Raw genomic sequence first — 26,336 nt, forward strand, 5'->3', positions numbered from 1 at the left:
AAAGCAACACCAAACATGGGCAACCAAAATGCATCATTTTGTTAGCATGTAATTGTTCTCCCAATTCTTAGAAATCAGGAAACAACAAAAATAACAATTTTAACTTACAGACATGAAACACTCCCCCACCCTGGAAAAAAGTCCATTTTGCCTTTTACAAAAATATAAGGTTAGTGTAATGTTAGATTTTGCATTAATACCTATGACTGAGACCTCAAAGGTAATTCCTCGACTGCTTCAGTAACAGCCTGGTTGATTTTAACAAGTTAAGTAAATTTGCGGTCAATTTAGACTCAATTCAAAATCTCCTACTTGGGACGAACACTAAATGTAAATAGCTGACTTTCTAAATAAACCTATCCATCTTTGCAAGGTCCATTTTTGCTTTCACTAAATTCCAAATGTTTAGCCATAATTAGCTTAGCTGTCCTACTCTTGTTACTGCTCTTTCCTACTGCTGTTACAATCAAATGAACATCTCTGCAAAGATAAATTAGCTGAGACCTTAGGTTGATGGTAGTTACTAGCAAACATACAAACTTACATACACTATATAGTACAGTTCTATGATACATCACCAAATAGAACAATTTGTGGCAATGCAGACAAGCAGAGAAACATGCACAACATTGCTTCAGTCTCATAGCTACATGCAGCACAGTCAGTCCACCAAATCATCAAGCACTTAAAGTACCATTACTCATTAAAGACAGAAGGAAAATCACACTGCAACTCGATACACCTGGACAAGAAGCAAACTGGTAAGAGGGCTGATTTTACATTGACAGTTTACATTCAGGACTACGCTGCTATTGCTTTTCTTTGTTGTAACTTTTAAACTTTTTAAAATTTCTCTTCCCATTCAAATGAATGGCAAAATCTTCAAATCTCTTCAAACCTACCCTACTCTGAAACTTAACTACTTCAGAGTATGCAATAAGGTTGATTGTGTTCATCTGGACGTTGTGTTTTCAGTGGGAGAAACGCTACGTCATTCATCCAAGTGACTTCTTCACTTTTAGTCTCATTCACATTGCATTTTTGCTCGCAAATAATTTTCTAGTTCATGTTAGTATGTTATGTTTACAATGTCCACTGCCTTTTTTAAGCAAGCTACTGGAAAGCACACAAAATATTCATGAATTGTATGTAAAATTATTTTGTGAAAAATAATTATTGTTTTTTCCATCTCCCTTCACTCTTTGGCTCACCTTGTTCTTCCTGATCTTGTACAATCTCTTTGTCCTCTCCCTCTGATTTGAATTGATTAGGTAAATTAATAGTGAATTTAGACAAAATTAAACATCTGCTACTCTAACAGCCATCTTTCTATACACACACATCCCTCTTTACAATTTAGTCACAACAAAAAGTTACTTTGACGAGATTTAAGCATTAAAAGCTCGCTGGTCAGTCATCTCCATGTGTTCTGTCCTTGGTCTTTCTCCCATTGCTCATCTTCTTAGCTTGGCCTGGATTTACTGAAGGGCTCCTAAATGTGGGTTCCATTTATGTAAAATCATACTAACTCTTCACCACAATTATATATTTTAACTGTAGGCAACACTAACTAACTGTCAGAGAGCCTGACAGATGCTTACGGCACATCAGTTGACCAATCTAGTATTTGCCAAAGCTTCACAATGACATGTTTTTGTTTTTTTTGGTTTGTTTGTATAAAAGTCAACCCGACACACTGTTATGTTGATCACTCTGGACGAGTGTTTGTTGAAGCACCACACATATGGCTTTCATGGTTTGCCAACCTGTTCACCAACTCTCCGGTTGGTCTTCTGCACATGCTCCTGCTCTCCAGGCGGCAAATGCTGCTCCTCTAGGCCGAAAAAAGTGCATCTTCCCGGGGTACGATCACCGGGGACTCCTTTTTCCAGCACACACGTGACAACAAATACGTCATTTCCTGTTGACCAAAAAAAAAAAAAAAAAAAAAAAATGCACCCTCTCACGGTCCTAGGGACCGAAAATGGTCCCGCCCGATCAGCGGGCGAAGCCGCTGCTGCACGCCGGGAATCAGGCTTCCTTTCCCGCAGGTCTGTTTAAGCAGCCCGCTGTTTTCCAGCAGGGGTCAAATGTGAAGCAAGGGCGCCACCCGGTGGACAAATAAAAAAATTACAACTCTAAGGCCTCCTCCAAAATGAAAGTGAAACTTAAACATCGACGATCCCTTTGACCGTAATTAATTTGCAGTGAAAAATAGCGTTTATAATGGGTTTCAAGGGGCAGAAATCGGCCACGAGGTTCGATAGTGGATGTATGCCTTTTATTCAGCCATTTAAGCTCATTTAAAAAACTCAGACTGAAATTTTAAAATAAAATGGGAAAAAAAAATACATGTTTGAAAATTTGGCTATACTCCATTAAACACTACGGAAGAGGATTAGGGCCACTGGAAAAAAACCAAACAATTCTGACTTTAATCTCAGAATTCTGAGATTAAAGTCAGAATTCTGAGAAAAAAGTCAGAATTCTGAGAAAAAAGTCAGAATTCTGACTTTAATCTCAGAATTCTGACTTCTTTTTTTTTCTGAGATTAAAGTCAGAATTCTGACTTTAAAGTCAGAATTCTGACTTCTTTTTTTTTCTGAGATTAAAGTCAGAATTCTGACTTTAATCTCAGAATTCTGACTTTAATCTCAGAATTCTGACTTTAATCTCAGAATTCTGACTTTAATCTCAGAATTCTGACTTTTTTCTCAGAATTCTGAAAAAAGTCAGAATTCTGACTTTAATCTCAGAATTCTGACTTTAATCTCAGAATTCTGACTTTTTTTTCTGACTTTAATCTCAGAATTCTGACTTTTTTTTCTGACTTTAATCTCAGAATTCTGACTTTTTTTTCTGACTTTAATCTCAGAATTCTGACTTTAATCTCAGAATTCTGACTTTAATCTCAGAATTCTGACTTCTTTTTTTCAGAATTCTGAGATTAAAGTCAGAATTCTGACTTTTTTTTTTCTGAGATTAAAGTCAGAATTCTGACTTTAATCTCAGAATTCTGACTTTTTTTTTTCTGAGATTAAAGTCAGAATTCTGACTTTAAAGTCAGAATTCTGAGATTAAAGTCAGAATTCTGACTTTAATCTCAGAATTCTGAAAAAAAGAAGTCAGAATTCTGAGATTAAAGTCAGAATTCTGACTTTTTTCAGAATCCTGACTTTTTTCAGAATTCTGAGATTAAAGTCAGAATTCTGAGATTAAAGTCAGAATTCTGAGATTAAAGTCAGAATTCTGAGATTAAAGTCAGAATTCTGACTTTAATCTCAGAAAAAAAAAAGTCAGAATTCTGAGATTAAAGTCAGAATTCTGAGATTAAAGTCAGAATTCTGAGATTAAAGTCAGAATTCTGACTTTAAAGTCAGAATTCTGACTTTAATCTCAGAAAAAAAAAGAAGTCAGAATTCTGACTTTAAAGTCAGAATTCTGACTTTAAAGTCAGAATTCTGACTTTAATCTCAGAAAAAAAAAGAAGTCAGAATTCTGAGATTAAAGTCAGAATTCTGACTTTAAAGTCAGAATTCTGACTTTAATCTCAGAAAAAAAAAGAAGTCAGAATTCTGACTTTAAAGTCAGAATTCTGACTTTAAAGTCAGAATTCTGACTTTAATCTCAGAAAAAAAAAGAAGTCAGAATTCTGAAAAAAGTCAGGATTCTGAAAAAAGTCAGAATTCTGACTTTAATCTCAGAATTCTTTCCTTTTTTTTTTCCAGTGGCCCTAATCCTCTTCCGTAAAACACAGTGGAAATGGTGTGGAATTAAAAAACGCAAAGGCCACGAAATGGTCCCAGGTTCTACAGAGGGTTAAACACTTTGTTCTCCTGCAGGTCCAGTCCTGTCGCCACAGAAACAAGTCCTGACCCATGTACCTGGAACCATAGAAGAAGAATAAAATAATAAATGATATTTAAAAAAAGACCTTAAATCCCACAACATAAAAACATTTCGACCAATGAAATGCTTTAGAGTGAAGGACAGCAGTGAATCGCCGCTGACGTGGATTTATGCACAGCTGCAGGTGAGCTCACCTCACTGAAGGATGCATTTTTTCTTTTTCTTCAAACGCTTTCTTCCTGTGTGGCCTTCTGGAGATCAAAGAGAGGATACGATTGGTCGGTTTCTAGATATAAAGCTTATTTCATCATCAACACTAAAGGATGTTCTATCATCGTCTTGATGAGACCTTACAGCCTGAGCCTCAGCTCACCATGTCACAGGAAACACTAATGTTCAGGAACAGGAAGTGACCTCATAGACTCAGAGCTACATCACAACAGCCAGACTGACCCGGCTACATCACCATGGTATGGCAATCTCGACTCCACTCAACTGTAATCTGCGGCCGAGTCTCCGTCACTCTGCTGCAAACACTGAACACAACTTGATCTGTGTGGGTGGGCTGTGGGACAGGAAGCATTAAAATTTCCATGTTTCAGAAACAAACAGCAGCACTGAGCGTGCTCAAAGCCTGAAGCAGAGAGCACAGCGCCTCACTCTACCTGCTGGGCTGGTGTCTAAGGTGTTTGATGCGTTCCGGGGAGCAGAATCTTCCGGGTTAGGATCTTTGCTCCTGTTGACCTGGGTCACATCCTGCTGACTAGCTGTGTGCTGGACTTCCTGCTGCGCCGGTCTGGTGTCCACTTCAGACTCCGGACCCTGGACCTCAGCTGCGGGGCGTTCACAGAGGGCCTGGAGCTCTGAGGCAGCTCTGTCTGGCTCTGCTGGCTCCGGTTCTGGTCTGGTTCCAGCAGGTGGATGTGTGGGAGTCCGGACCTCCTCCCGAGGCTTCTCGGGAAAATCTGGCTTATCTTGGGCCGGTGACATCTGCGTGACCCCGGGGTGACCTGAAAAGGAGAACTTGATCAAACGAGCAGTAGTGACAAGAAAGTCTGCAGAAGTCCTGCCGGGCTCTCACCTTCGACCCCACCGTCCGGCTCTGCCCGTGGGCTTGTCTTCCTCAGCCTGCAGCCCTTCCTGATCTCGGCCAGCAGGTTGTCGACGGTGCATCCTTCGTCCCAATTGGCCATGTCTGTCCTAACTGCAGCACAGACACACGTTCCCCTGTGAGCTTAGCGCACGTGTCACAAACAACAGGTGAAAGCTGTCACTGCATCACCTGACAGCCTCACAGGTACAGCAGCATTTAATCTTTACAAACTTTCTTCTCGTCCTGATGCTCTCACATCATTTCCTTTAAATATTCAGCTGCTGATAAACTGTTGCAGAAAAATGTTGCTGATGTCAGCTATTGATTCTCGACCTGTCCGTCACCGGCCCTTCACATGTCTCACCTGTTCTCCACTTGCACTTGACCTGTCCTTCACCTGCCACACCTGGAGAGACAGGTGAGGGACACCTGTCTCTCCATTTAAGGAGGGAGGATTTAAGGTGAAATAATGGTGTCTGACTTGCTGATCTTTCTGGTGGGGGCTTCTTCTCTCAGTTTCCTCCCTTCCTCCAACCTCTTCCTCCTCTTCTCCTGCTCCCTGTGACCTTCGTTCTCCTGATCGAAGAATAAAAGGAACACACAGTTCAAACTTCAGCAGGCTAACCGGCCCCCCAGAGAGGGCGGAGCTTAACATTTACAGGGAAACAGGACTAATGTGTGGCAGCTACCACACTTTGTCACGGTTCAAGTCAGAGCCGATTGGCTGGCTGAGACATAGTTTAAATGACACATGCAAACGTGCGGCAGGGTATGAGTCCTGCAGACTGAGCCGCACTGCGATTGGCGCTGACCTTGAGGGTTCGAAGGAAGAGGTCTCTGAATGCCTTGATGGTGCTGAAGAGCTCTTCGAGGGAGAAGCTGCTGCTGTCCTCACAGAGGTAGGCGGACAGGTGCTTCCTCTGCTCCTCCACAGATGACAGCAGGAGTTGCAGCTGCTCAACAGCCTGCAGGCTCTCCTGGTAACACCACATAAGAACAACAGGTAAGTTCACCTGGAACAGCAGGTCTGTCCCACTAAAACGGTGTCAGTGAGTGTACAGACTGGATTTATCTGCCCGTAAAGGTGACAGCCTCATCCTGAGTGACTCACCTGTATGGTGGACAGGTACTGCTCCTTCATGTCGTCAGATGAGGAGGAAACGCTCCTCTCTGAGTTTTTCAGCCGTTTGTTTAGAGTCTTTGTTTCAGACTGAATAGAGTCCAAGCTGAGCCTGCAGGTGGAGTCAGAGGGCAACATTTAACACCGCTGCAGGCGAAACACCTGAGCTACCACGTCACAGACTCCACCCAGCAGTCTGTACGTGACTGAACTCCTATATGTGTTTACCCAGCAGCCTTTGCACAGATCTCCAGGTCATCGGGCAGGTTGAGCAGGTCGGGGTGATTCTCTTCAGCCTCCTAAGGGTCACAAACAGCAGCAACTGAATTATTATGAGAATACTGCAGTATTCCCCAGTATTCGTAGTATTCCCAGCATTACCTGCAGGATGTGGTGCAGCAGCGTGACTCTCGACTTGTTGGCTTTGGTTTCGGTCAGAATTCTGACTTTAATCTCAGAATTCTGACTTTAATCTCAGAATTCTGACTTTTTTTTTTTTCTGAGATTAAAGTCAGAATTCTGACTTTAATCTCAGAATTCTGACTTTAATCTCAGAATTCTGAAAAAAGTCAGAATTCTGACTTCTTTTTTTCAGAATTCTGAGATTAAAGTCAGAATTCTGACTTTAATCTCAGAATTCTGACTTTTTTTTCTGAGATTAAAGTCAGAATTCTGACTTTAATCTCAGAATTCTGACTTTAATCTCAGAATTCTGACTTCTTTTTTTCAGAATTCTGACTTTAATCTCAGAATTCTGACTTCTTTTTTTCAGAATTCTGAGATTAAAGTCAGAATTCTTTCCTTTTTTTTTCCAGTGGCCCTAATCCTCTTCCGTAAAACACAGTGGAAATGGTGTGGAATTAAAAAACGCAAAGGCCACGAAATGGTCCCAGGTTCTACAGAGGGTTAAACACTTTGTTCTCCTGCAGGTCCAGTCCTGTCGCCACAGAAACAAGTCCTGACCCATGTACCTGGAACCATAGAAGAAGAATAAAATAATAAATGATATTTAAAAAAAGACCTTAAATCCCACAACATAAAAACATTTCGACCAATGAAATGCTTTAGAGTGAAGGACAGCAGTGAATCGCCGCTGACGTGGATTTATGCACAGCTGCAGGTGAGCTCACCTCACTGAAGGATGCATTTTTTCTTTTTCTTCAAACGCTTTCTTCCTGTGTGGCCTTCTGGAGATCAAAGAGAGGATACGATTGGTCGGTTTCTAGATATAAAGCTTATTTCATCATCAACACTAAAGGATGTTCTATCATCGTCTTGATGAGACCTTACAGCCTGAGCCTCAGCTCACCATGTCACAGGAAACACTAATGTTCAGGAACAGGAAGTGACCTCATAGACTCAGAGCTACATCACAACAGCCAGACTGACCCGGCTACATCACCATGGTATGGCAATCTCGACTCCACTCAACTGTAATCTGCGGCCGAGTCTCCGTCACTCTGCTGCAAACACTGAACACAACTTGATCTGTGTGGGTGGGCTGTGGGACAGGAAGCATTAAAATTTCCATGTTTCAGAAACAAACAGCAGCACTGAGCGTGCTCAAAGCCTGAAGCAGAGAGCACAGCGCCTCACTCTACCTGCTGGGCTGGTGTCTAAGGTGTTTGATGCGTTCCGGGGAGCAGAATCTTCCGGGTTAGGATCTTTGCTCCTGTTGACCTGGGTCACATCCTGCTGACTAGCTGTGTGCTGGACTTCCTGCTGCGCCGGTCTGGTGTCCACTTCAGACTCCGGACCCTGGACCTCAGCTGCGGGGCGTTCACAGAGGGCCTGGAGCTCTGAGGCAGCTCTGTCTGGCTCTGCTGGCTCCGGTTCTGGTCTGGTTCCAGCAGGTGGATGTGTGGGAGTCCGGACCTCCTCCCGAGGCTTCTCGGGAAAATCTGGCTTATCTTGGGCCGGTGACATCTGCGTGACCCCGGGGTGACCTGAAAAGGAGAACTTGATCAAACGAGCAGTAGTGACAAGAAAGTCTGCAGAAGTCCTGCCGGGCTCTCACCTTCGACCCCACCGTCCGGCTCTGCCCGTGGGCTTGTCTTCCTCAGCCTGCAGCCCTTCCTGATCTCGGCCAGCAGGTTGTCGACGGTGCATCCTTCGTCCCAATTGGCCATGTCTGTCCTAACTGCAGCACAGACACACGTTCCCCTGTGAGCTTAGCGCACGTGTCACAAACAACAGGTGAAAGCTGTCACTGCATCACCTGACAGCCTCACAGGTACAGCAGCATTTAATCTTTACAAACTTTCTTCTCGTCCTGATGCTCTCACATCATTTCCTTTAAATATTCAGCTGCTGATAAACTGTTGCAGAAAAATGTTGCTGATGTCAGCTATTGATTCTCGACCTGTCCGTCACCGGCCCTTCACATGTCTCACCTGTTCTCCACTTGCACTTGACCTGTCCTTCACCTGCCACACCTGGAGAGACAGGTGAGGGACACCTGTCTCTCCATTTAAGGAGGGAGGATTTAAGGTGAAATAATGGTGTCTGACTTGCTGATCTTTCTGGTGGGGGCTTCTTCTCTCAGTTTCCTCCCTTCCTCCAACCTCTTCCTCCTCTTCTCCTGCTCCCTGTGACCTTCGTTCTCCTGATCGAAGAATAAAAGGAACACACAGTTCAAACTTCAGCAGGCTAACCGGCCCCCCAGAGAGGGCGGAGCTTAACATTTACAGGGAAACAGGACTAATGTGTGGCAGCTACCACACTTTGTCACGGTTCAAGTCAGAGCCGATTGGCTGGCTGAGACATAGTTTAAATGACACATGCAAACGTGCGGCAGGGTATGAGTCCTGCAGACTGAGCCGCACTGCGATTGGCGCTGACCTTGAGGGTTCGAAGGAAGAGGTCTCTGAATGCCTTGATGGTGCTGAAGAGCTCTTCGAGGGAGAAGCTGCTGCTGTCCTCACAGAGGTAGGCGGACAGGTGCTTCCTCTGCTCCTCCACAGATGACAGCAGGAGTTGCAGCTGCTCAACAGCCTGCAGGCTCTCCTGGTAACACCACATAAGAACAACAGGTAAGTTCACCTGGAACAGCAGGTCTGTCCCACTAAAACGGTGTCAGTGAGTGTACAGACTGGATTTATCTGCCCGTAAAGGTGACAGCCTCATCCTGAGTGACTCACCTGTATGGTGGACAGGTACTGCTCCTTCATGTCGTCAGATGAGGAGGAAACGCTCCTCTCTGAGTTTTTCAGCCGTTTGTTTAGAGTCTTTGTTTCAGACTGAATAGAGTCCAAGCTGAGCCTGCAGGTGGAGTCAGAGGGCAACATTTAACACCGCTGCAGGCGAAACACCTGAGCTACCACGTCACAGACTCCACCCAGCAGTCTGTACGTGACTGAACTCCTATATGTGTTTACCCAGCAGCCTTTGCACAGATCTCCAGGTCATCGGGCAGGTTGAGCAGGTCGGGGTGATTCTCTTCAGCCTCCTAAGGGTCACAAACAGCAGCAACTGAATTATTATGAGAATACTGCAGTATTCCCCAGTATTCGTAGTATTCCCAGCATTACCTGCAGGATGTGGTGCAGCAGCGTGACTCTCGACTTGTTGGCTTTGGTTTCGGTCAGAATTCTGACTTTAATCTCAGAATTCTGACTTTTTTTTTTTCTGAGATTAAAGTCAGAATTCTGACTTTAATCTCAGAATTCTGACTTTTTTTTTTCTGAGATTAAAGTCAGAATTCTGACTTTAATCTCAGAATTCTGACTTTAATCTCAGAATTCTGACTTTAATCTCAGAATTCTGACTTTAATCTCAGAATTCTGACTTTAATCTCAGAATTCTGACTTTTTTTTTTCCTGAGATTAAAGTCAGAATTCTGACTTTAATCTCAGAATTCTGAAAAAAGTCAGGATTCTGAAAAAAGTCAGAATTCTGACTTTAATCTCAGAATTCTGACTTCTTTTTTTCAGAATTCTGAGATTAAAGTCAGAATTCTGACTTTAATCTCAGAATTCTGACTTTAAAGTCAGAATTCTTTCCTTTTTTTTTTTCCAGTGGCCCTAATCCTCTTCCGTAAAACACAGTGGAAATGGTGTGGAATTAAAAAACGCAAAGGCCACGAAATGGTCCCAGGTTCTACAGAGGGTTAAACACTTTGTTCTCCTGCAGGTCCAGTCCTGTCGCCACAGAAACAAGTCCTGACCCATGTACCTGGAACCATAGAAGAAGAATAAAATAATAAATGATATTTAAAAAAAGACCTTAAATCCCACAACATAAAAACATTTCGACCAATGAAATGCTTTAGAGTGAAGGACAGCAGTGAATCGCCGCTGACGTGGATTTATGCACAGCTGCAGGTGAGCTCACCTCACTGAAGGATGCATTTTTTCTTTTTCTTCAAACACTTTCTTCCTGTGTGGCCTTCTGGAGATCAAAGAGAGGATACGATTGGTCGGTTTCTAGATATAAAGCTTATTTCATCATCAACACTAAAGGATGTTCTATCATCGTCTTGATGAGACCTTACAGCCTGAGCCTCAGCTCACCATGTCACAGGAAACACTAATGTTCAGGAACAGGAAGTGACCTCATAGACTCAGAGCTACATCACAACAGCCAGACTGACCCGGCTACATCACCATGGTATGGCAATCTCGACTCCACTCAACTGTAATCTGCGGCCGAGTCTCCGTCACTCTGCTGCAAACACTGAACACAACTTGATCTGTGTGGGTGGGCTGTGGGACAGGAAGCATTAAAATTTCCATGTTTCAGAAACAAACAGCAGCACTGAGCGTGCTCAAAGCCTGAAGCAGAGAGCACAGCGCCTCACTCTACCTGCTGGGCTGGTGTCTAAGGTGTTTGATGCGTTCCGGGGAGCAGAATCTTCCGGGTTAGGATCTTTGCTCCTGTTGACCTGGGTCACATCCTGCTGACTAGCTGTGTGCTGGACTTCCTGCTGCGCCGGTCTGGTGTCCACTTCAGACTCCGGACCCTGGACCTCAGCTGCGGGGCGTTCACAGAGGGCCTGGAGCTCTGAGGCAGCTCTGTCTGGCTCTGCTGGCTCCGGTTCTGGTCTGGTTCCAGCAGGTGGATGTGTGGGAGTCCGGACCTCCTCCCGAGGCTTCTCGGGAAAATCTGGCTTATCTTGGGCCGGTGACATCTGCGTGACCCCGGGGTGACCTGAAAAGGAGAACTTGATCAAACGAGCAGTAGTGACAAGAAAGTCTGCAGAAGTCCTGCCGGGCTCTCACCTTCGACCCCACCGTCCGGCTCTGCCCGTGGGCTTGTCTTCCTCAGCCTGCAGCCCTTCCTGATCTCGGCCAGCAGGTTGTCGACGGTGCATCCTTCGTCCCAATTGGCCATGTCTGTCCTAACTGCAGCACAGACACACGTTCCCCTGTGAGCTTAGCGCACGTGTCACAAACAACAGGTGAAAGCTGTCACTGCATCACCTGACAGCCTCACAGGTACAGCAGCATTTAATCTTTACAAACTTTCTTCTCGTCCTGATGCTGTCACATCATTTCCTTTAAATATTCAGCTGCTGATAAACTGTTGCAGAAAAATGTTGCTGATGTCAGCTATTGATTCTCGACCTGTCCGTCACCGGCCCGTCACATGTCTCACCTGTTCTCCACTTGCACTTGACCTGTCCTTCACCTGCCACACCTGGAGAGACAGGTGAGGGACACCTGTCTCTCCATTTAAGGAGGGAGGATTTAAGGTGAAATAATGGTGTCTGACTTGCTGATCTTTCTGGTGGGGGCTTCTTCTCTCAGTTTCCTCCCTTCCTCCAACCTCTTCCTCCTCTTCTCCTGCTCCCTGTGACCTTCGTTCTCCTGATCGAAGAATAAAAGGAACACACAGTTCAAACTTCAGCAGGCTAACCGGCCCCCCCAGAGAGGGCGGAGCTTAACATTTACAGGGAAACAGGACTAATGTGTGGCAGCTACCACACTTTGTCACGGTTCAAGTCAGAGCCGATTGGCTGGCTGAGACATAGTTTAAATGACACATGCAAACGTGCGGCAGGGTATGAGTCCTGCAGACTGAGCCGCACTGCGATTGGCGCTGACCTTGAGGGTTCGAAGGAAGAGGTCTCTGAATGCCTTGATGGTGCTGAAGAGCTCTTCGAGGGAGAAGCTGCTGCTGTCCTCACAGAGGTAGGCGGACAGGTGCTTCCTCTGCTCCTCCACAGATGACAGCAGGAGTTGCAGCTGCTCAACAGCCTGCAGGCTCTCCTGGTAACACCACATAAGAACAACAGGTAAGTTCACCTGGAACAGCAGGTCTGTCCCACTAAAACGGTGTCAGTGAGTGTACAGACTGGATTTATCTGCCCGTAAAGGTGACAGCCTCATCCTGAGTGACTCACCTGTATGGTGGACAGGTACTGCTCCTTCATGTCGTCAGATGAGGAGGAAACGCTCCTCTCTGAGTTTTTCAGCCGTTTGTTTAGAGTCTTTGTTTCAGACTGAATAGAGTCCAAGCTGAGCCTGCAGGTGGAGTCAGAGGGCAACATTTAACACCGCTGCAGGCGAAACACCTGAGCTACCACGTCACAGACTCCACCCAGCAGTCTGTACGTGACTGAACTCCTATATGTGTTTACCCAGCAGCCTTTGCACAGATCTCCAGGTCATCGGGCAGGTTGAGCAGGTCGGGGTGATTCTCTTCAGCCTCCTAAGGGTCACAAACAGCAGCAACTGAATTATTATGAGAATACTGCAGTATTCCCCAGTATTCGTAGTATTCCCAGCATTACCTGCAGGATGTGGTGCAGCAGCGTGACTCTCGACTTGTTGGCTTTGGTTTCGGTCAGAATTCTGACTTTAATCTCAGAATTCTGACTTTAATCTCAGAATTCTGACTTTTTTTTTTTTCTGAGATTAAAGTCAGAATTCTGACTTTAATCTCAGAATTCTGACTTTAATCTCAGAATTCTGAAAAAAGTCAGAATTCTGACTTTAATCTCAGAATTCTGACTTTTTTCTCAGAATTCTGACTTTTTTCTCAGAATTCTGAAAAAAGTCAGAATTCTGACTTTAATCTCAGAATTCTGACTTCTTTTTTTCAGAATTCTGACTTTAATCTCAGAATTCTGACTTCTTTTTTTCAGAATTCTGACTTTAATCTCAGAATTCTGACTTCTTTTTTTCAGAATTCTGAGATTAAAGTCAGAATTCTTTCCTTTTTTTTTCCAGTGGCCCTAATCCTCTTCCGTAAAACACAGTGGAAATGGTGTGGAATTAAAAAACGCAAAGGCCACGAAATGGTCCCAGGTTCTACAGAGGGTTAAACACTTTGTTCTCCTGCAGGTCCAGTCCTGTCGCCACAGAAACAAGTCCTGACCCATGTACCTGGAACCATAGAAGAAGAATAAAATAATAAATGATATTTAAAAAAAGACCTTAAATCCCACAACATAAAAACATTTCGACCAATGAAATGCTTTAGAGTGAAGGACAGCAGTGAATCGCCGCTGACGTGGATTTATGCACAGCTGCAGGTGAGCTCACCTCACTGAAGGATGCATTTTTTCTTTTTCTTCAAACGCTTTCTTCCTGTGTGGCCTTCTGGAGATCAAAGAGAGGATACGATTGGTCGGTTTCTAGATATAAAGCTTATTTCATCATCAACACTAAAGGATGTTCTATCATCGTCTTGATGAGACCTTACAGCCTGAGCCTCAGCTCACCATGTCACAGGAAACACTAATGTTCAGGAACAGGAAGTGACCTCATAGACTCAGAGCTACATCACAACAGCCAGACTGACCCGGCTACATCACCATGGTATGGCAATCTCGACTCCACTCAACTGTAATCTGCGGCCGAGTCTCCGTCACTCTGCTGCAAACACTGAACACAACTTGATCTGTGTGGGTGGGCTGTGGGACAGGAAGCATTAAAATTTCCATGTTTCAGAAACAAACAGCAGCACTGAGCGTGCTCAAAGCCTGAAGCAGAGAGCACAGCGCCTCACTCTACCTGCTGGGCTGGTGTCTAAGGTGTTTGATGCGTTCCGGGGAGCAGAATCTTCCGGGTTAGGATCTTTGCTCCTGTTGACCTGGGTCACATCCTGCTGACTAGCTGTGTGCTGGACTTCCTGCTGCGCCGGTCTGGTGTCCACTTCAGACTCCGGACCCTGGACCTCAGCTGCGGGGCGTTCACAGAGGGCCTGGAGCTCTGAGGCAGCTCTGTCTGGCTCTGCTGGCTCCGGTTCTGGTCTGGTTCCAGCAGGTGGATGTGTGGGAGTCCGGACCTCCTCCCGAGGCTTCTCGGGAAAATCTGGCTTATCTTGGGCCGGTGACATCTGCGTGACCCCGGGGTGACCTAAAAAGGAGAACTTGATCAAACGAGCAGTAGTGACAAGAAAGTCTGCAGAAGTCCTGCCGGGCTCTCACCTTCGACCCCACCGTCCGGCTCTGCCCGTGGGCTTGTCTTCCTCAGCCTGCAGCCCTTCCTGATCTCGGCCAGCAGGTTGTCGACGGTGCATCCTTCGTCCCAATTGGCCATGTCTGTCCTAACTGCAGCACAGACACACGTTCCCCTGTGAGCTTAGCGCACGTGTCACAAACAACAGGTGAAAGCTGTCACTGCATCACCTGACAGCCTCACAGGTACAGCAGCATTTAATCTTTACAAACTTTCTTCTCGTCCTGATGCTGTCACATCATTTCCTTTAAATATTCAGCTGCTGATAAACTGTTGCAGAAAAATGTTGCTGATGTCAGCTATTGATTCTCGACCTGTCCGTCACCGGCCCTTCACATGTCTCACCTGTTCTCCACTTGCACTTGACCTGTCCTTCACCTGCCACACCTGGAGAGACAGGTGAGGGACACCTGTCTCTCCATTTAAGGAGGGAGGATTTAAGGTGAAATAATGGTGTCTGACTTGCTGATCTTTCTGGTGGGGGCTTCTTCTCTCAGTTTCCTCCCTTCCTCCAACCTCTTCCTCCTCTTCTCCTGCTCCCTGTGACCTTCGTTCTCCTGATCGAAGAATAAAAGGAACACACAGTTCAAACTTCAGCAGGCTAACCGGCCCCCCAGAGAGGGCGGAGCTTAACATTTACAGGGAAACAGGACTAATGTGTGGCAGCTACCACACTTTGTCACGGTTCAAGTCAGAGCCGATTGGCTGGCTGAGACATAGTTTAAATGACACATGCAAACGTGCGGCAGGGTATGAGTCCTGCAGACTGAGCCGCACTGCGATTGGCGCTGACCTTGAGGGTTCGAAGGAAGAGGTCTCTGAATGCCTTGATGGTGCTGAAGAGCTCTTCGAGGGAGAAGCTGTCAATGAGATGTCCTCACTAAGATAATAAAACGAGTGTGTGTGTGCACACGTGTGGTATCCCATGATTCCATGCTGTAAGTTCAGAGCCTGTGAGAACAGGCTGGGCGGGGACGATAAGATCTGCAGCGTCTGAGGTTCAGCTGTTTGTTATGGTGTATCTGCAGTTACGCCCTGATGGTACACAGACCACGTCGTCGTTGCTCTCACCTGGCAGCGAGGAGCTGTGGTGGAGCTTTGTGAGCTCTCTGCTGACTTAGGTAGTCAGCCAGTGGCTTTCAGTTTGAGCTGTTCTGCTTGTCATGTTAGCCTTGAAACTAAGTGAAACTGACTCGCACTTCCTTTTGCTAACGTCCTGCCGATAAAGCTTTTCAAACCGACCCAAATGGCCTGCTCATGTCTCCCCATCCAGCTCATGCGACATCTGTTGGTTCGTCCATCAAGCAGGTAAACATGCCCCTCTAAACAAATGAAATCAGCCAAGAGAGCCTCTGAAAGTGACCTGGACCTACAGCAACATTTAACTGTTTATATGACTGAGCGCCAACTGTCCTGACTGCCATCGTGAGGCAGAGTTCAGATTACTTAAACTGATCTCATGAAATCACAAATCACCTCAGAGGAGACCGAGAAGGAAGGGAAAAAAGGAAAAAAGGAAGGACAGGAAGGAAATAAGGAGAGAGGAGGAAGTGGACGAGGACATGAGCATACCTTGTAGTTGTCGAGTGCATCGAAGACGAGGTGGTGTCCCCGAGGGTCGAAGACGGCAAGAGCAGCCAGCAGCTGGAACAGCTGCATCTTCACCATGACATTGGACGTGTCGAGAGCTGAGGGCATATAGGAGGAGGTGGAGTTACCGCTTTCATAAGTAATGACTCTGAGTCGTCATCTTCACCTCACAGGTACACCGGCTACCTGCTTAGCTTAGGCTGGAACAGCCACCTGAGTCTACCTGTTGCTCAGGGTAGCGTGTAAATATGATTTTAAGGTGGTTTTAAGGCAGATCTGCTTCATTCTAACTTTCTGGTCCTCCACCCACCTTGAGCCAGCATCCTGATGTAGCCCTCGTTGTCCAGGATGAAATGCAGCCCTGCGGACGAGTTCATGATGGTCCGGACACAGCTGACGCAGGTGAGCTGCAGCAGAGCATCGGCGATGTGGGCGCAGCCGCGGCCCGACAGAGCCTCCAGCGCCTCCAGCAGGAGGTCCAAACCCTGTAGTTCAAGGAACTGCACCATCCATGACTGATTACTCACCTCCAGCCGCCGCTGCAGACCCGAGTAGTTCACCACTGTGGGAACCTGGAGGGGCAGAGTGACCATCGGTCAGAGCTGTGAGACGCCCTCTCCTTCCCCTGCAGGACTCCTGAGGTTCTGCTTCTTTCCTACCTGCAGCAGTCGGATGCAGAGCTCGGGGTCAGCGTTCTCCAGATTGGCCTCCACCTTGCCGTCAGTGACTGTGGCGGGGCCTCTGGTCAACTGGTCCTTTACCGCCCCCCATTTGGTACTGGTTGCCATGATGACAGGCTAAAGGTTTTACCGATGTTTGAGCTGACGAGGGTTAAAACAGATACAGGTAATCAATCACAAACAATCAATGACATCATCATCTTTTTAACGTCCATGACAAGCAGACCTGACACAAGCGATGACATCACGCCCGTGTCAGCCTGCCTCGGGCTCACAGTTTCACATTCATTAACACATCTCTGAGTCACAAACTGAGCTCCTCCAGTGGACGCCTTTATCTGCTCAGGAGGTCAGAGTCCTTTACTGTGATTGGACTCCATTTGGCTTTAGTTGTGTCATAAATTATTATTTGAATTATGTTCCTGACTGACAGCTCGAGTACACTTCTGATGTGGACCAGTTTTAACTTGGTTTTATTCAGCTCCGAATCAAAGCTCCAAATCACAACAACAGTCACCTTGAGATGCTGTACTGTCTTTGTACTCTCAACAACCATATGAGTAAGAAGTTTTGTGACAGTGGCAAGGAAAACCTCAATTTTAACAGGAAGAAACCTCCAGCAGAGCCAGGCTCAGACCAGTTTGGGAGAGGGAAGGAAGACAGGACAAAGGCACTCTGTGGAATGCATGAATAACAAGAAACAGAGAAAAAGAAGAAGAATGCAGTGAATCAGGCTGAAGGATCAGCTGATTAACAGACTGATAATAAAGCACATGATTGGCTCCAGTAACAGAAAAATAAACACGAAGCGCTCACAGCTATCGTGGCTGTGATTTGGAAAGTGAATGAATCAGACTGAAGGCTACGTGAATCCTGCACTCAGTGTGTTGCAGAGTCTTCATCAGTGAAGAAGAGTGACTGCACGTCACAGCGTGGTGGGTGAAATATGTCAGCTATGTGGTATTTCTGGTATTCAGTGCGTGTGCATGTCCTGACAGCTGAGCACGCTCGCCACATTAACGCGCCGCTGTGAGAAAACCTGAACTTTAAACTTGAAAGGTGGAGTAGGTCAGTCACATGGTCAAAGGGTGTTTCCAGAGGCCTGGATTCAAATCTCCCCCGGGGCATTTGAATCCCTCCCCCCCATCCAGCCAGCCTTCCTGCGTCAGTAAAGCTTCAGAATATTAAACACAACCATGAAACTTTCAGACTCACTGCAACATGGTCCTAATAAAGTGAGCACTGACTGTGTAAACCAGCAGAAACACAGGCAGGAAATTCACCTGTAAAGGTGTGTGTGGGTGTGTGTGTGAGTGAAGACAGACTGACTGGGGGGAGAAATTCCTTCTCAGCAGATGAGCTCAGGATAAAGACTCTTCCTCTTTTTGGACAGATGCTTCATCGCTTGGTTAAACTGTGGCCTCCTCCTCACGCCCGGCAGCAGAACTTTAACCACGGAAACAAATGCTCCTCATCAGCAGCAGCAGGTTTCAGTCTTCAGAGAAGGACCAGCAAACAAACTCAGCACTAGTTGTTCCAGTATCGGGAAAAACTGAGGGATGATCCTTTAAACCTGAAGCTCAGGTGTTTGTCATCATTTAACAACTTAAACAGACCTTTCACTGTACACATGCGCATATCTGTCAGTGGTACACCCTCACAGAAGAACAAATGCATTGATCTCAGTGCTGATGGATCAATACAGTGATTGGATAAGAGCAGACCCGCATGCTCCGATTAAAAGGTTCAAAAGTTTAAACACAGTTGTGGCTAAAAACCGCTGACAGGTCGAGCTGTGCCTGCCAAACCGGACTCCCTTCAAAATTAATCGAATTTAGTGTCTGAGCTTCAGTTCACTCGGTGCTGTTCCATGCAAGTGGATTTTCTCCAAGGCAGGAGAAACTATTTCTAAGAAAAGAAACAGACTCAGCCAGCGCACAGTAACACTAATCCTCTTTTTAAATGTAAATTACAAAAGGGCTACCTGACATAGATCATGTTTTTACTTTGCAAGTTCTTGATTAGGGGTGGGTTTTGATTATTGCCTTTCTGATTACAATCCATGCTAAATTGGATAAATTTATATTGATTCATTACAATCCTGTGTCGATTTGTAAATTAACGTTATTATGCCTGAAACGCCAGCATCTCAGGTTAAACCTCACAACATGTCGTCAAACACCATACAGCTAAAACAGTACCTGGGAGCAGGTTTACGGATTCTGCATACAAACGTAAACACAGAGCGCGGACCCGACGCGTCAGAGTCAGATTTTGGTGCGTCGTCGGGTCCGCGCTGTGTTTGCCTCTTTTTTTTTTTCGCTGGCTTCTGCAGCTGCAGGTTCATAACTCTCTGTTTACATCTCTAATTAAGTCTCACATGTGTCAGCTTTCTTTTAATAGATACGAAATTATGGATATATACTGATAGATGACCAGAATTGTAATATTTCTGACTGAGGCAAAACTTTCAAGATTCCAATCAAATTGAATCGGATCCTGTATGGAATCAAAATGATTCTACAAATCAGTAACGATGCAGCCGTACTCAGCCCCTAAGCATTTTCCCTTTCCAGTTCACAATCAATCCCACCCCTAGGTCAAAAATATGTATAGGACAATTGGCCTAATCTAATATTTTGTATGAACCTGTCCAGCTGTCCAGTGATTAAATGACAAGTAGATGGGGGCAGGACTCCACAGCAGGGGCATACTCCATAATGTGCTGTGCAGTCTCATATGTATATTGTATATGTTGCTCACTTATTGTATTTACCAACATAAAGGAGTTATGAGCAAAGAAAGGCCACACCATAGTGCATGTTTAAATAGGGAAAGTTTATTGATCAAAATGTATTACGCAAATACGCATTACATTTTTTTCAGCCCCCCAATCGAGAAAACAAAACCAATTACATGTTCAAAGCAACGGAACGGTGGCCCAATATCAGAGAGAACTCCACTCTTGAGTGAGCAGTGATGATTGAGTGTGCGTGTTAGTCCCCATAGGGAAATAGTTCCTCTGCATTTAACCCATTCACCCAGTGAATTTTTTATTGAGCAGTCCGTTTTATTTTGCAGATTCAAGCTGCTCTTCAAAATATTCGCCACCAGATGTCACCGGAGAGGACTGTGTTGAAAAGCTTCGAGTAATGAACCATTTTTCAATACAAGCTTCAGTGCTTCGGAAAGCTTCATTTGGCCATCACTACTATATGACACAGCCTTGTACCCTAATTGTGCCCTGTCACTATCAAGGCCATCTTATTTTGCCTTCCAAAATAAAAGCCTTTTCAAATTGTCCATATACGACCTACTCTTTTAACGATTTCAAAATGCTCTTAAATGAAAAATTCATGTTTCAACAGGATAATTCCACTTTAGATCAACAGTATACAGCCCCACAGTGATACCATATCAATATCAAGTCATTCTGATTTTGACTTCCAAAGTAAAAGCCTTTGACAATGTCAAAGTAAAAGCAGGAGTGACTAAAACAAGCTCTCTTCAATTATTTTGGGATGTTATTTACTTATCAATTGTGAAAAAATTGCTCTGAATAAACAGAGAAGCAAAAACGCTCATGAACTGGCGTGGAGAAAGACGTGTCTGTGTGAACAGGGAAAAAGCTGAACGTGGCGCGGCGCTTCCACGTGCAGTGTCTACCATCACGAGTAAAAAGACTGCAACATTAACATTAGCATTGGAGGCTAAATAGAATTTTCGACACATCTCCTCCTCTATTAAAGCTCGTTTTCAGCAACCGAACACCAAGAAACATCAAGAAAACCTCACTGCGCCGATAGAATACCGTGAATTTTATATAAGTTTGAATAACTTACCGTTTGTGTAAAATACTCCAATGAGTACGGCAGGCATCCACCACGGTGTAACCAGCAGAAGCACATGGAAAATCGGCCCGGCAGAGCAAACTATTAATTGATCCACGGGTTTACCTGGGCAGAAGCCCAGGGGCCTGCCAAGTTAAATAACTCTCTTCAGAGTTCATTTGCTTGGACTTGAATAACACTGTTTAATAACTCCAACACTGAACACTATTTGAATCAGAATGTGTTAAAATGACACTTTGAGAGTGGAAATCAACTCTAACATCTTTAACCCTGAAATTTTAACACTCCAGTTTTTGCTGTGTATATTGTTTGATAGTTGGAGTCAGGCGAGTGTTGTTGTAGACTTTAAGTCGCTGTGCGAGTTAATATTGCTGGAGGAGTTTAAGAACTGTTTTCCTGAGCAGACAGTGATGTACCTGAGCATGCAGAAGGTGGCCACGTTACAAGAGGCAGCTGTCCTGGCTGAGGAGTTTGCCCTAACGCATAAGGCAGTGGAACAAATAGAATAGTGCTATTGTAAATTGTGTGAGAACATGATTGTGACTGTCCTGAGTGAAGTATTGCAAACTGTGGAAAGAGTGATTTTGAATGTTCTGAGTGAAGTATTTTGCAAGTGTCAGAGGCATAAAGTGAGACATGAGTAAGAAAGGGAATAGGAAGTGAAGCAGGGGTAACAGAGAGACAGACTGACAAGGGTGCAGACAGTAAACTGGATAGCAGAGGGTGATACTGCAGGTCACCAGCTGCCCCTAGGGGACACAAAATAAATAAAGTAGAATGAAAAAATATGAAATAATACTAAAAACCCTTTTAGTATTATTACATTTTTTTTGGTGGGCCAGACCCTAAAAGACCCTAAAACAGAAAAAGTCCAGTTTCCTGTTTTTGAAAAAAAAAGAGAAACCAAACACTCTTTATAGATAAACAATAATAAAGGTATGAATAAAGAATAAGAATAAATAAGTAACAATTAATGAAACTGAATGCATTCTGAGAATTATGAAAGATAATTCTTGAAAAATGCCTTAAACGTTAAAGGGAGCAGTTGCACATTAAACAGCATGGTGGATGGAGAATCACAAGCTGGGAAGTTCACCTGCAATATCACTGTGTCTGAGTGGACTCAGAAAGACTGTCTGAGTTTGAAATTTGCCACAGATGGAGTAAAGTTTCAACAAAAGAGACTGAAAAACAAGACAAGGCTGAAGAAAAACTGTAAAAAAAAAAAAGTATCACTGATAATGCACATCCCATACGGAAAAGAAATAGAACAAACTTATAAGTCTTGCATAAGATGTGGCCTACTTCATATAGTGAATCATATAAGTGGCCACTAATGAAAGTGGCCACTTTCTCATTACTTTCATATATTGTTTTAGTAAGCATCCAAAACATACAAGTTTCATTTATATAATTTTTCAAGGGATCTTGTATCTGTTTTCACTCTTGTATGCTTTTCATACATGTTTCACACAAGACAGATACAAACTTTATAAGATTTATATCTATCTTTTCCGTATGGGATGTCACAGCCATGAACTGCTGCGGGATGTGGGAGAGAAAGACAGCAGCAGACAGGAGGAAGAAGATAACAAGGAGGGAGAAGAGAACATAGAGGAACAATGAAGACTGTTTTTAGTGTGGGGACACGTGAAAATCAGGTTAAGGAAAACCAGGAAAAAACTGAGGCCGACTGACTTGGTGTGGAGGTTGAGAAAGGGTCAGAATATTGCAACATGTTTGATCTGGCTAATGTATTTTTCAGTAAAAAACATGTAATCCTGGCAGTTAGCTTTGGGTCACGGAGCCCCGCAGCGGACATGGGAGAAAAAAAAAAATTAGGGAGAAAAAAAAAATAATTAGGGAGAAAAAAAAATTAAGACGGACTTTTGCGAGAGCTCGCAAAAGTTTTAGCCGCATTCTTCCGAGGCCGCCAGCTCGAAGCCGACCGGGAGGTCGAGGCACGATGTGCCGGGAAAGCGGTGTTCCTCCCGGCTGTAGTAGGTCTCGACCTCCCGTTAGCTTCGAGCTAGTGAGTGTCAGATCTCCACTTTTGCAAATATGTGATGTCTTGTAAACCGAGCAGGTATCTGACGTTTACACAACTACATTCACGCCTCAAAAGATCTTAAGAGTGTATTTTGTGACCCAGAAAGAGTAATATTACAACTAAGTAGCGGCCGCCATTGTTGGAGTTTTGCGAGATCTCGCAAAACAAACTCGGGATCTCGCAAAAGTCCGTCTTAATTTTTTTTTTTCTCCCTAATTTTTTTTTTTCTCCCTAATTTTTTTTTTCTCCCATGTCCCCTGCGGGGCTCCGTATTGGGTTGCTTTCTCTTTCCAGGCAAAAAATTATACTCAGCCATGGCCTAAACCAGTCCCTAAGATTTTTTACAGTGCACTTAAAGAAAACTTGTCAGGTTTAATCCCTATGGAGAGATCAACATTTTTGGATACGTAAATTTAATAATCTGTCCTTTTTAGCAGGCCTGCAAGATTAAAACTAAAGTGCTATAAAATATCCTACCTAGAGCAGTTGCAAGGTTAACCCCCTTCATTAGGCTTTGGAGAAAAATGTACCTCTCCGGGACCAAAAGTTCATCTGGACGTAGCGTTTTCAGTGGGAGAAACGTTTTGTCACTTATCCAAGTGACTTCTTCAGTCTCAGCTGACTGCAGGTTTCCCCAATCTTCATTCTCATGACCATTGATAAATGGTCAGGAGAATTTTGATATTACATGGTTATTACTTTGGTAGTTGCATAGTAATAACTTAGAAATTACCGCATTATTACCCTGTTGTTTCCCCCTTGTTATCCTACTATTCACCTTTATTACCAAGCTGTAATAGAAAGTGCTACCATGTATAATTTCAATATCCAATAAGCAATCTGTTGAAGGTCTTTCTATACATATTTCTGTATGTTCATTTTGTAGTACAAGTAAATTATTATATATATCTTAGAGGTTGCTTTAGGTGGCTGATAACCCCAGAGATGAGCAATCCTTAGAATAATTAAATTTATATCCATAATCACATATTGTGTATGCTACCGTTGTATATAGTGTATTATCTTCTTTCTTTTTTATTTGTCTGTATTTTTCTTCTGCTATCTGTACACACAAATTTCCCCAACGTGTGATCAATGAAGTCGTATCTTATCTTATCTTAGAGACTTGATGAGACTGCCGAACACAACCTATCACATGAGACTGCAAACTTATCAGTAAAGTTGTTATTAATATTAGTAATATTATTGCAAGATATATAATACAATAATGATGGTAAGTTTAACAAAAAGTGAAAAATCCAGTTGACTATAAACCCAGATAATTATACAGAAAACCTTTAAAATATTGAAGAAAACAATGCACTGCAGAGCAGCAAAAAGAGCAACAACAATTCTTTGTACCTTTGTTAAATTCTTAAGCATTTAATAATAATGTTTCCCTTGAAATGTATGCAATTCATCTGTACAAAACCTCTATCCATATGACCAGCTGGTGTGTTTGTTCAGTCCAGTTATTTACAATAATATTCGAATATAGTGGTGGTGTAGAAACTTCATTACTAAATTAACTGTAATCAGCCAGCAAGCACAACCTCAGTACTAAAATGGTTATTGTATCGCAATATACAATTTTATACAAAAAATAAAAAATAAAAAAAATAAAAAAATATATATATATATAGTAAATACAACATTAATTGGAAATCTAAAACCAGAGCCACTTCAGCTGAGAGCAGTACTGCTCAGATTCTTGGTATTTATCTGTTGGTTGATGGCAACACTAAATAATATTTGTAAAGGATGCTGTTTGATTATTTTCTCTGTTCTATCTACATTTGACTCACTTTGACTGCATCAGCTGTCCTTTCCGTGTTACCATCAGTTACAGTGATAATCAGCTGCTACATCTGATACAGTGATGTTCATAATACAGCAGCACAGACAGACTAGCAGCTTGTCTATGCATCCTTTTTGCATGAAAAGGAACAAAATCAAGTCCACAAAAGGACAAAGCAGAAACAAGATTGAAACTGGAATGAAAAGACAGAATAAATTTATATCTGCTAAAAAATCTAAAATTGGAAAAATCAGTGTGGGAAGAATCATGACAAAGTAGTTAAAGAACAACAGAACCAAAGTTCCCAGACTTCTTCGTTTGTCTTCAGTGGGCACTGAGGTGGCAGCAGGCAGGGCTGTGAAAGTCCAGGCTAAGCAGAAGATGGACATAGGGGCAGGAAGGAGGGCATAAATAATTAAACGTACAAATTCTTTTAAGATTATGGCAAGAGGAACACTGACAATACAAAAAGCCCAGACCAGGACACAGACCAGCACAGAACTCCTAGTTTGTCTGAGGCAGTCCAACAGTGGGTAGGCAAAGAAGAAACATCTGTAACACAGGATGCGAACATATTATGATTATCACAGTACAGAATGGTATGTTTCTGACAATAATGATGCTTTCCAGTAGAAAACAACATTCATAGACATCCAAGTACACAGATGGAAGTACCTTTCCAAAGCGATGCACATCTTGAAGTAAAGACTGGCCATAGCACATGAGACGTGAATCATAACACAGATGCTTCGTTCCACTCTCGCCACCCAAGCAATCATTATACACATCTGGATTAGATGTGAGATGAGGAGGTTTGTGTAAGAGATGATGGGGACCTTAACTCTTTGCACCTGTAGGAAATACATGTTAAAATTAAATTTCCACTTTATTTCCTCTCCTTCACATACATATGTTATATCTTTCTTTTTACTTTCTTTTTTTAACTTTCTTTTTATTGTTTTTCTTTAAACATTGTACAGTGGGGGTAGAGGATAACAACAAACAGAAGATAAAAAGAAAGAATAAAATGATAAAATAAAAAGTAGGTAAATAAATAAATAAACCAGGTGAAAAAAAGAACGTGTTGGGTTACCATTTTTCTAGAATTTGATTATTTCTCATTATCAGTGTGATGGTCTTTTTCCTGTCGAGTTTGTACTCAGTCCATTTCTCCCACTTTCAATGGTATTGAAAGTGGGAGTAAGTCAATTGTTCCATGATTTGTATTTCATCTATAATTTTGATCTATTCATCCTGCGATGGTGGGTCTATCTTGTACATTTTCTTGTGATTGCCAATTTACAGGCTGCAAGCATAATTTTCAATATGTCTCTATCTTTGTTCAACACATTTCCCGTAATGACACCAAGACATAATAATGTACAAGACTGAGATACAGCATAACCCAGAATTTTAACCTATAACTAAACATCTTCCTCAAATTTCCGGATCTTGGGAGAGAACCAAAATACATGGGAATGATTCACAATTACATCTCCACAGCTTTTCCAACACGGTTGTGGTAATGAAGTGTGTTTGTTCCTAATTCTGGGTGTCATAAAAAATCTAATTACATTTTTCCAGCAATGTAATCTTCAGGCACGTAATGATGATGTTGTTGACTGCTGTGTTTTCCAGATTTGTGACCATTCCTCATCAAATATGTTCAGTCCCAAGTCTCTCTGCCACTTCACTTTTACATATGTTGTTGTTTAATCTCCTGGAAGTTCATAGAATTCCTATCTTTAATTAGTGTACATATCGCTGTTAATCCATTAGGAATCCACTGTTTAAATCTTTGGTCCATAGAACAAGGGAAAAAACCCTTATCATAAGCGATCCATTGAAGCAGTCCGAGCTCTTTTTCCAGTTTGTATTTTTGTACCAGATTAAACCATAT

General features: G+C 43.4%; 5 protein-coding genes across 10 annotated transcripts; all 5 read right to left on the reverse strand.

Moving 5' to 3' along the window:
- Window positions 1-3,690: 3,690 nt before the first annotated feature.
- Window positions 3,691-6,619, reverse strand: LOC309720518 (uncharacterized protein). Of its 3 annotated transcripts, XM_082557520.1 has the most exons (9): window positions 6,444-6,616; window positions 6,291-6,361; window positions 6,054-6,174; window positions 5,755-5,919; window positions 4,931-5,518; window positions 4,515-4,859; window positions 4,346-4,414; window positions 4,044-4,100; window positions 3,692-3,884 (listed from the first exon to the last, which is right to left on the reverse strand). In XM_082557520.1, the coding sequence occupies exons 5-8, from the start codon at window positions 5,040-5,042 to the stop codon at window positions 4,045-4,047; spliced, it is 582 nt and encodes a 193-aa protein (XP_082413646.1). In that variant the 5' UTR covers window positions 5,043-5,518; window positions 5,755-5,919; window positions 6,054-6,174; window positions 6,291-6,361; window positions 6,444-6,616; the 3' UTR covers window positions 3,692-3,884; window position 4,044. The 3 variants fall into 3 exon arrangements, 2 of the variants coding, with proteins under 2 accessions (XP_082413646.1, XP_082413647.1); XR_014280505.1 differs by lacking the exon at window positions 4,346-4,414 and having other exon boundaries at window positions 3,691-3,884; window positions 6,444-6,619; XM_082557521.1 differs by lacking the exon at window positions 4,346-4,414 and having other exon boundaries at window positions 3,693-3,884; window positions 6,444-6,615.
- A 189-nt stretch (window positions 6,620-6,808) lies between these two features.
- LOC309720517 (uncharacterized protein) lies at window positions 6,809-9,852 on the reverse strand. 3 transcript variants are annotated; one of them, XM_082557518.1, is made up of 9 exons: window positions 9,593-9,847; window positions 9,440-9,510; window positions 9,203-9,323; window positions 8,904-9,068; window positions 8,080-8,667; window positions 7,664-8,008; window positions 7,495-7,563; window positions 7,193-7,249; window positions 6,809-7,033 (listed from the first exon to the last, which is right to left on the reverse strand). In XM_082557518.1, exons 5-8 carry the CDS (start codon window positions 8,189-8,191, stop codon window positions 7,194-7,196), a joined length of 582 nt encoding a protein of 193 aa, XP_082413644.1. In that variant the 5' UTR covers window positions 8,192-8,667; window positions 8,904-9,068; window positions 9,203-9,323; window positions 9,440-9,510; window positions 9,593-9,847; the 3' UTR covers window positions 6,809-7,033; window position 7,193. The 3 variants fall into 3 exon arrangements, 2 of the variants coding, with proteins under 2 accessions (XP_082413644.1, XP_082413645.1); XR_014280504.1 differs by lacking the exon at window positions 7,495-7,563 and having other exon boundaries at window positions 9,593-9,852; XM_082557519.1 differs by lacking the exon at window positions 7,495-7,563 and having other exon boundaries at window positions 9,593-9,844.
- Window positions 9,853-10,457: 605 nt separating this feature from the next.
- On the reverse strand, window positions 10,458-11,637 carry LOC309720520 (uncharacterized protein). The gene is made up of 3 exons (XM_082557524.1): window positions 11,282-11,637; window positions 10,866-11,210; window positions 10,458-10,765 (listed from the first exon to the last, which is right to left on the reverse strand). The coding sequence occupies exons 1-3, from the start codon at window positions 11,391-11,393 to the stop codon at window positions 10,692-10,694; spliced, it is 531 nt and encodes a 176-aa protein (XP_082413650.1). The 5' UTR covers window positions 11,394-11,637; the 3' UTR covers window positions 10,458-10,691.
- Window positions 11,638-11,657: 20 nt separating this feature from the next.
- LOC309720785 (uncharacterized protein) lies at window positions 11,658-20,905 on the reverse strand. The gene is made up of 11 exons (XM_082557959.1): window positions 20,580-20,905; window positions 16,717-16,878; window positions 16,368-16,629; window positions 15,937-16,155; window positions 15,539-15,583; window positions 14,813-15,024; window positions 12,796-12,879; window positions 12,643-12,713; window positions 12,406-12,526; window positions 12,107-12,271; window positions 11,658-11,869 (listed from the first exon to the last, which is right to left on the reverse strand). Exons 2-11 carry the CDS (start codon window positions 16,843-16,845, stop codon window positions 11,750-11,752), a joined length of 1,428 nt encoding a protein of 475 aa, XP_082414085.1. The 5' UTR covers window positions 16,846-16,878; window positions 20,580-20,905; the 3' UTR covers window positions 11,658-11,749.
- LOC309720519 (uncharacterized protein) lies at window positions 13,166-15,051 on the reverse strand. Of its 2 annotated transcripts, XM_082557522.1 has the most exons (5): window positions 14,437-15,051; window positions 14,021-14,365; window positions 13,852-13,920; window positions 13,550-13,606; window positions 13,166-13,390 (listed from the first exon to the last, which is right to left on the reverse strand). In XM_082557522.1, exons 1-4 carry the CDS (start codon window positions 14,546-14,548, stop codon window positions 13,551-13,553), a joined length of 582 nt encoding a protein of 193 aa, XP_082413648.1. In that variant the 5' UTR covers window positions 14,549-15,051; the 3' UTR covers window positions 13,166-13,390; window position 13,550. The 2 variants fall into 2 exon arrangements, with proteins under 2 accessions (XP_082413648.1, XP_082413649.1); XM_082557523.1 differs by lacking the exon at window positions 13,852-13,920 and having other exon boundaries at window positions 14,437-15,043.
- Window positions 20,906-26,336: the final 5,431 nt, after the last annotated feature.

This window comes from Aulonocara stuartgranti (assembly GCF_965226115.1).
Source record: "Aulonocara stuartgranti genome assembly, chromosome: 13".
Taxonomy (NCBI): domain Eukaryota; kingdom Metazoa; phylum Chordata; class Actinopteri; order Cichliformes; family Cichlidae; genus Aulonocara; species Aulonocara stuartgranti.

What these genes read in the sequence shown, in the direction of transcription:
- LOC309720518 (XM_082557520.1), bottom strand. Translation starts at nt 5,042, where the DNA reads ATGGCCAATTGGGACGAAGGATGCACCGTCGACAACCTGCTGGCCGAG. An exon ending in GCCGGACGGTGGGGTCGAAG is followed by an intron (nt 4,860 to 4,930) that starts GTGAGAGCCCGG and finishes TCTCCTTTTCAG; the next exon opens with GTCACCCCGGGGTCACGCAG. An exon ending in CTTAGACACCAGCCCAGCAG is followed by an intron (nt 4,415 to 4,514) that starts GTAGAGTGAGGC and finishes CCTGTCCCACAG; the next exon opens with CCCACCCACACAGATCAAGT.
- LOC309720785 (XM_082557959.1), bottom strand. Translation starts at nt 16,845, where the DNA reads ATGGCAACCAGTACCAAATGGGGGGCGGTAAAGGACCAGTTGACCAGA. An exon ending in CAAGTGCAAGTGGAGAACAG is followed by an intron (nt 12,880 to 14,812) that starts GTGAGACATGTG and finishes TGAGATTAAAGT; the next exon opens with CAGAATTCTGAGATTAAAGT. An exon ending in TGCTGCACCACATCCTGCAG is followed by an intron (nt 12,714 to 12,795) that starts GTAATGCTGGGA and finishes TGTGACCCTTAG; the next exon opens with GAGGCTGAAGAGAATCACCC.
- LOC309720520 (XM_082557524.1), bottom strand. Translation starts at nt 11,393, where the DNA reads ATGGCCAATTGGGACGAAGGATGCACCGTCGACAACCTGCTGGCCGAG. An exon ending in GCCGGACGGTGGGGTCGAAG is followed by an intron (nt 11,211 to 11,281) that starts GTGAGAGCCCGG and finishes TCTCCTTTTCAG; the next exon opens with GTCACCCCGGGGTCACGCAG. An exon ending in CTTAGACACCAGCCCAGCAG is followed by an intron (nt 10,766 to 10,865) that starts GTAGAGTGAGGC and finishes CCTGTCCCACAG; the next exon opens with CCCACCCACACAGATCAAGT.
- LOC309720519 (XM_082557522.1), bottom strand. Translation starts at nt 14,548, where the DNA reads ATGGCCAATTGGGACGAAGGATGCACCGTCGACAACCTGCTGGCCGAG. An exon ending in GCCGGACGGTGGGGTCGAAG is followed by an intron (nt 14,366 to 14,436) that starts GTGAGAGCCCGG and finishes TCTCCTTTTTAG; the next exon opens with GTCACCCCGGGGTCACGCAG. An exon ending in AGACTCGGCCGCAGATTACA is followed by an intron (nt 13,607 to 13,851) that starts GTTGAGTGGAGT and finishes TTTGATCTCCAG; the next exon opens with AAGGCCACACAGGAAGAAAG.
- LOC309720517 (XM_082557518.1), bottom strand. Translation starts at nt 8,191, where the DNA reads ATGGCCAATTGGGACGAAGGATGCACCGTCGACAACCTGCTGGCCGAG. An exon ending in GCCGGACGGTGGGGTCGAAG is followed by an intron (nt 8,009 to 8,079) that starts GTGAGAGCCCGG and finishes TCTCCTTTTCAG; the next exon opens with GTCACCCCGGGGTCACGCAG. An exon ending in CTTAGACACCAGCCCAGCAG is followed by an intron (nt 7,564 to 7,663) that starts GTAGAGTGAGGC and finishes CCTGTCCCACAG; the next exon opens with CCCACCCACACAGATCAAGT.